Consider the following 7,368-nt stretch of genomic DNA (forward strand, 5'->3'; position numbering starts at 1 on the left):
ACCCTCTTATTTTTCATTCTAGAGATCCATTCAGTCACCGATTTATTCAGAAAAAAAACAAAGGCACTATTCCATAACATTGCATTAGAGAGACCAACCAGAAACAGAACAATCTGATCCAGAAAGATATAAAGATGATATTCACAGTTGTAACAAGCCAATTTGGTTCAATGTACAGGAATTCGTTCACAATCCAACCTTTCACAAAGGAGGAAAAAGACCGGGCCAGCGGACTGAAGCAGACCACCGCTACGTCGTACATTCATACGATTGATTCATGGCGAAAGGGGAAGCAGTCCAGCCCCGCCGGTCAACGAGAGGGGCGTGTGCCAAGCAGTCTATTGAAATATCATCACAGTTTCCATCGATTTTGAAGCCAAGCGGTAACTCTCTTTCCTCCTCTTCATCCGGTTAGAGTTCAGTCCTGGTAGAGCAGGAAGCCTGAGAAGGTGCTGTACTTCCAGCTGCTGCCATAGATGGCGCCCCGGTGCAGACGCAGCCACACCTGGTCGCCATGGTACAGCGGCAGGATAGCGTGGTTGCTCGCCGTCTCGTGGTCCGGTGCGCCGTCGTTGGCGTACGCCGACACCATCACCTCCTCGTTGCGCATCAGGTTGACGTACAGCGGCACGTTGACGGCCAGCTTGAGGATGTGGAAGATGAAGACGTAGGTGCCGTTGGCCGGGCAGGTGAAGCGGCCCGCCTGCGTGTCGAACATGTCGCCCAGGTTGCTGTGCAGCAGGTCGAAGGCGATGGGCTGGTCCAGGGTGCCGGGGGCGAAGTTGACGGTGCGGGCGGAGGTGAAGGCCACGCGCAGGGGCTGGGGCACCGGGTAGAGGTGCATGGGCAGCAGGGTGTGGGCTGGGTGGCCTTGGGGCGTGACAGGCACCTCCACGGTGGAGACGGACAGGGAGTCGCCGTGGGCGGAGTCCACCAGGGTGTAGCCAGCCTCTCGGTCGGGGCTGCTCACCTGGGAAGAGTCGCTCCAGCCCGCTAAAGAGAGAGACCAACGAGAGGGGGGCGGTTAGGAGACGGTTTCGACCAATCACGTTCGCGGTTATCTCCGGTAACCTATGAGAGCACGCGTGAGTGTTCTTACCACTAGAGTTGTGCCTTCGTCCCTCCGCCCCTCCGCCACGCTTGTAGCTGTGCTGGTAGCCGGTGTCCTAATGGGAGGGTAAAAAAAAAAACTCATGAAAACCCACACATATGCTACGCCAGCTTTTGACCTTGTCCCACCCGTGGTGGACCGGTCATTTGGGTGATTGACCGGTCATTTGCTGAACGGCGCTTTACCCGAGCTCCGTAGAGGACAGGCCCAGAGTCCCTGGGGTGAGCCTGGGGGGCGAAGCCTCCTCCTGGGGAGCGCAGGCCACACCGGTACCCCTCGAACCCACCTGGAGAACGACAGCCAAGAGACGGCGGGCGTAAAGGAAGGGCTGCGTGAAAACAGCTAGGTGGCTACAGAGGGGGAAACGGTCGTAAACACAACGCTTCTACAACCAGTAGCAGAAAAGACAACCAAGCAGGACACAGCGGACCGGGACAGGGGGAGGAGGGACTAGGAGAGGGATGTGGAAGTGAGGGAGGATAGGAGAGGAGCGAAAAGGAAAGAAGATGGATAGATAGATACCTCGATGCCAACCAGCAGAGCGAAAGGTGGAGTGTGCCCATCCTTTGCCACCGCGTGCCATACCTCTCACAGATCCTCTGGCGTAGTACGATTGGCCAGAACGACCCATGTTGCTCCCTGATTGGCCAGGGGGCCACAAGATCTGTCCGCCATTCCCAACCATATATTCAGACTGGTAAGCTGCCAAAAAACACAAGACAACCAAATCAATCAACCCCAACGGCTGATTTGATTGTAACCACAGCAAGCGGTGACGGCTGGTTTAGACGGGGTTTAAAGGTCAAACCTGGCTGCAGGAGCTCGTCCTCGGGGGGAGCAAACTCAGGTGGGGTCTGGGTACTGGCAGTGATGTACTGGGGGCTGTTGGCCTCAGCAAACAGACCGCTGTCAGACGAGTAGTCCAAGTCTCCATTCGGGGGTAAGGGGGCATTTACCTTGAATACCTAAAAAATAAAATTAAAACACAGAAAGGCTAAAAAAAAACTACTAAAAAAACATCACAGTTCCAACACGTTCAGAGATCCATTGTGTACTTAGCTGTGACATGCTCATATCCTAAGAGTGCTGTGACATGCTCATATCCTAAGAGTGCAAATTCTGTCAGAATGTTTATATTGACCATTGTATATGACCGTAAATAACCTAATAGCAGGGCTTATGATGTTAATTACCAAACTACTCCTTTAAGACTATTTCTGAGGATACTAGAAAGCAGCCACGGTTGTGAGTACTCACAGAGTGTATGTTCCCGAAGCGGGCCGGGGACGCCATGTCCAGCGTGCTTCTGGTGGTGGGGGTGGGGAACGCCTGGCCCTGGGTGGGGGTCGGGGTGGGGGTGCGAGGGACCACCCCGTTACAGGGTGACTGCTTCCCAGACTCTGAGACCACCGGGGTCTGGGGAGGGGGCGGACACAGACGGGGACGTAAGTGACACACACCATCCATCGATGAGAGGCAGGACGAGCGGTGCCCTTACCCGAGGTCGGGGCTTCTCCTCCTGGCTGTGGGTGATGGAGGGCTCCCTGTCGTAGAGCGGAGGAGAGGGGAACGCCGGGCTACTGGACAGCTGCAGAGGATCCTGGACACGACAAAACACAGACACGTCGGGATGGGGGGGGGGGGGGGTGAAACAGCGTAGACAAGTATATCATGTTATATAAACCGTAGATGGATGTCAGTCAGTCAGGAGACTATGGTAGTCATTACACAAACCAGATCTTCAGTGGCAAAGTCCAGGTCACAGCTGTCAAGAGGCTGGTCCCCGTTGGTCAGGCTGGCTTTGCGCTCATGGAGTCTGCAGGGGAGCGGAGTGGACTAAAGAGAGAGAGAGATAGAGAGAGGAGCTTTGTATTGAGCGGAACAGGAAAGCATCTGTAGATATCAGGTCACTCATCACTTGGCAGAATTAAGCCCCAGGCGTCTGCAGATCTTACATGCAGCGGTTTGGGAAGGACTTCCACTGGGCTCTGGTTCAGATCCCTCTGTGCTGTGGACGGAGAGAAAACATCCAAGTCTTCCCTATGAACCTCATTTGTTAACCATTTATTTTATTGCCTTTTCTAAAATTTTATTGCCTTTTTTTATTGAGTGAGGAGGGTGGTCTCAAATGAGCATTTCGCTGCACATGCTACCTAATAAACATCCTTGAGCACTTCCCCGTACTGCTGGAAATGGTGTGCTGGTCAAAAAATACTGAACTAAATGTCTGGGGTGTTACCAAGAGGAGAGGGGGACCCGGAGGATCTTCTCCCCAGCCTCGCATGTCCGTCGGTGGGGGAGGTCTCCCCGTCCAGGTCAGAGTCCTGGAGGAGACGAGAAGGAGGACTTGTTTACTCTATAAACACTACCGTCATTAGATGACGCCTGGGTCATCTTCGACAGGGTGGATACGCAAAAGACTTTCTCGTCATACCTGCATGAAGCTGAAGGAGCCTCGGATCTTGGTTATCAGGTCCTCCAAATACTGCTTACGCAAGATCGGGTCTTTCGGCAGGGCGGATGGCAAGTTGTACACCTCCACAGGGGTATTCGCGTGCCGTGCCTGACGGAAATGAAAATTATATCGGCACATTATAGGGTTCATGGAAATAACCGTGCAGCCATTTGAATGCCTCCACTCACCACTTTGGCCTGCTGGTCCCCTCTAGACTTCTTCTCTCTTCTCTGGGGAGAGGGAGGACATTGACATCCATGACTCACCTGAAGACAACCGAACCCTTTGACCATTGCCTAGTCATACAGATTTAGTTTACGGTAAAACGACTCACCTGTTGTTTGGGGTTGGCGGCTCGTTTCTTGATCGTTCCTGGCACTTTGGGGATGAATCCTGCAGCCCCTTTCAAAGGTTTGTGGACCACAGGCTCGGGACAGTCTGGCTTGTCTGAAAACTCCATATCCCAGGAGTCAGGAGGCTCCTGGTCTTTGATAGCTTGGAACTCCGCCTTCCAGTTCTGAATGGGAGGAATCTTGGGTTCAGCCCAGGAGATGTTATAAGAAACTGTCAGCAAAGATGCATCCTGACACATTTGGCACTTAATTTCACAATACAGAGCAACTTAAAATAAAGACAAATCATTGTATAGAAAGAGTTTGTTTTTCCTACCTCCTTGTTCAGAGAATCATTTGTTTTCAGCTTTGAAAGGGCTGTGAAGGAAAATGGTTATTCAAAGCATTTATAGGTATTCTCCCTTTTATTCCAAACCGTAGAAATACAATATTTTCTTAGGAACTGGTAAATAGCTGTAGGCTTACTGGGAAGGCAGTTTGTCCTGAGTAACGCCTCAGTCTTCTGGGTGACAGGTACAGCCGCTTCCTTCACACTCTTAGTCAAAGGCAGTGGAATGCGGTCAAAGTACCCACAATGCAACAGCTCGTTGAGCTGCTCCTTCAGGATCTTGACTGAAACGCACACAAAAACACGTATTTTTAAATACAAACCAATTCAGTTGGGGATGTCTAGCAGTGGTACGGAGGTGCAGTTGGTGTTGATGCTCACAGGTGGTGCCGGCTACAGGCTTGTCTCGTCCTTCTAGCAGGTCCTGGTAGACAACAGCCGCCCTCTCCATCTGCCTTTCCAAACTACAGACGCAGGGCGGAGAGGGCTCAGAGAGAAGATCATCCAAACACGCATCAAAACGTTTCCACAGACCGACACCCACCATCCCGGTAGTGTGTGTGTTTGTGTGTGTGTGTGCGGTCACGGATTCCCTCTCTCATGTTCCAGTACCTCAGTTTCTTGCTCCTTTTGGCGCCCAGCATGACGGTGAGCTCCCGCAGGCTCTGCAGCCGGCGGGAGGGGAGGAGGGGGGCGCCATTGCCCCCGGAGAGCAGGTCGTCCCTGACGTGCTCGTGCTGCAGGCTCTGGAGGAGGTGCTGGACCTGGAGCACGGTGCGCAGGCGCCTCTGCTCGGCCTCCGCCCTGGCCGCATGCTCCCTCTCCGACGCCTTCCTCTGGGCCTCCAGCAGCTGCGGGGTCAACCCAGAATTTTTACATTCTCCCCCGACGACGACCGCCATTGGAGTTGTGACGGGACACGGTACCGTAGTGACACGCCAAAGGGCCTAAGCATCCGGCCACCCCTCGGTAAACTTCACAGCGGCGCGTCAACTCCACACTGGAGCCGAGCGCGACAAGCCGGAACCTCCGGATTCCGATTCCGTCGGGTCGTCCCGTCCCTCCCCTCATCCCCGCCCACCTTCCCTCCGCCGTGTGAAATGACTGAGGCGTTGAGTAGCGTGCTGCGCAGCACCACGCAGTGGAAACTATCCCAGGCCTCTCAAAGGGGCCTACACCGCCTCCTACTGTACATACTGTACTGAGGGGCGCCTGGAAATTTTGGGCCCTGTAAAAAGTATATAATATTGGGCCCCCCCCAAACCTAGACCTTATAATAAATAAATAAAAAAGACATTTATGGGGGCCCCTGTTAGTGCAGTGCCCTTGGAATCATCCTACCCCCCCCCCCCATGGCTCCCCTGACTGTACTGAACACGAGCAGTCGCTGCCCATCTTTCGCCGATGGCTCAAAACTCACCTCTTCAAGAAGTACTACCAGGATCCTCCCTCTTAAGCACCCATTATATTTTTTCTATATTTGCAACTCTTGCACTTTGGCTTTAGCACTAGATTATGCTCTTAGGTCACTTGTTTTTGTACTTTTGAGTAGTAGTACACTGACATCCCACGTTTAAATGCAATTCTTGTAAGTCGCTTTGGATAAAACCATCTTTTAAATGACTAACGTAATATACTACAGTATCCTCAACCATACTCAGGCAGATGCCAGAGGGGTGAGCCACAGGGATGAGCCACAGAAGAGTATGGTGTAGTATTGTTAATCCACAGAGAGCCCAAATTCAGTTAAGTGGACGTCTTACGTCTTGCGTCAGGCCCTCCAGGGTTTTGTGCAGCTGCTGTGCAAACGCCACGTTGTGGACCAATTCGTCATACTTCTCAACTGCCTCCTGTATAACACACACACACAGACACAGACACACACGCACACACACTTGAAAGTGCATCAGTGCAATATGCACATTCATCAATATCAGAAAGACTGTCCTTACTAGTTGGTCTTTATTGAGAGTCTGCCCGTGTTTTAGGCGATTCATGTAGTCTTCCAGTTTGATCTGTGTACAGAAAGACACACTACCATCACAAGTCAGTTCATATGCCGGCCATCACAATTGTATGTCATCTCTCCAAATATCAATGTGAACATGTATTCCCAGGCCTGTCCATCCTTTCCAATGAGTCCTTGTATCAATCCTAACTCATCTATCCATCCAAACATTTTGGCTTTTGTCGATCCTACCTTCCTTTTCTCCATGTTCCGGATCTTGTGTTTGAGGCAGATGAGTCCGTCCTCGATGTAGGTGTCATAGCCCTGGTAGGGGGTGGAGAATGACAGGGCCAGCTGGAGATGGCTCGGGGAGCCTGTCTTAGGGCTACCTGTTTTGGGGCTAGCAGTCCAGGGGCTACCCGTCCTTGGGCTACCAGTCTTGGGGCTGCTAGTCCTGGGGCTGCCATCCCCGTCCTCGGAACACTCTGGTGGGGGTGAGACATCCAGCTGACCCATGCTTAGTTCCTCACTGCTGGGAGCGAATAGAGCATTGTGAGTTGGTCACAGCATTTCGTGGAATCATAGGCTGATAGTGATATCCAGGTTACTCTTCCTAAGAAATTTGCAGTTGCTGTTATGATACATGGCCCTGGTGAAAGGTGTTTTATTAAGGTAGCAGTGTTTTGGCTTCTTAACCTCATTTGGGCCATAGCCAGCCAGACCCATGACAGTGCATTTATCGCCCTCAGAAAGCTGTTCAGAGTAGACTGTGATAGAGGACCGTGAGCAGGGAGACAGAAAACACTGCATAAGCGCAGGCTTCACAATTGCAAACAATTCAGCGATTCATTGGGTTATCAAACCAATAAACGCCTTTAATCTATGAGCGTATTGCTGCCGAAGCGTGATCATCTCGTGCAGAAAGTGCATTCTTACTCCGGTTTGTGTAACTCTTAAAAATATAGTCAACGCCAAAACCAACCATTAGGCTACTAACCCGGCCAAGCGAAACACAGGCAAGCCCTTCCCCAACCAAAACTTCCACGAACATCAAACAGCTGACCCACCTCGTGCCTTCGGCTTGTGCGCGATGAGGATGGCGCTGAGGGAGGTCCCGCGTGCAGGAGGTGCTCGACATCCGAAACGGGATAAACCGAATGGCCCCTTTCCAAT

The 7,368-nt window shown here is 52.1% G+C and overlaps 1 protein-coding gene across 1 annotated transcript; it reads right to left on the bottom strand.

The window, feature by feature from the left end:
- Positions 1-418: 418 nt before the first annotated feature.
- caprin2 (caprin family member 2) lies at positions 419-6,711 on the bottom strand (the record flags this gene model as incomplete). The annotated part of the gene is made up of 18 exons (XM_084447722.1): positions 419-993; positions 1,103-1,166; positions 1,297-1,397; positions 1,634-1,813; positions 1,920-2,076; positions 2,369-2,527; positions 2,610-2,711; positions 2,846-2,947; positions 3,067-3,119; positions 3,351-3,435; positions 3,546-3,674; positions 3,901-4,130; positions 4,385-4,531; positions 4,629-4,711; positions 4,860-5,098; positions 6,011-6,097; positions 6,200-6,262; positions 6,448-6,711. 18 exons carry the CDS (start codon positions 6,709-6,711, stop codon positions 419-421), a joined length of 2,820 nt encoding a protein of 939 aa, XP_084303848.1.
- Between the last annotated feature and the right edge of the window lie 657 nt (positions 6,712-7,368).

Source organism: Borostomias antarcticus (assembly GCF_949987555.1).
Source record: "Borostomias antarcticus genome assembly, chromosome: 13".
Classification (NCBI taxonomy): Eukaryota; Metazoa; Chordata; class Actinopteri; order Stomiiformes; family Stomiidae; genus Borostomias; species Borostomias antarcticus.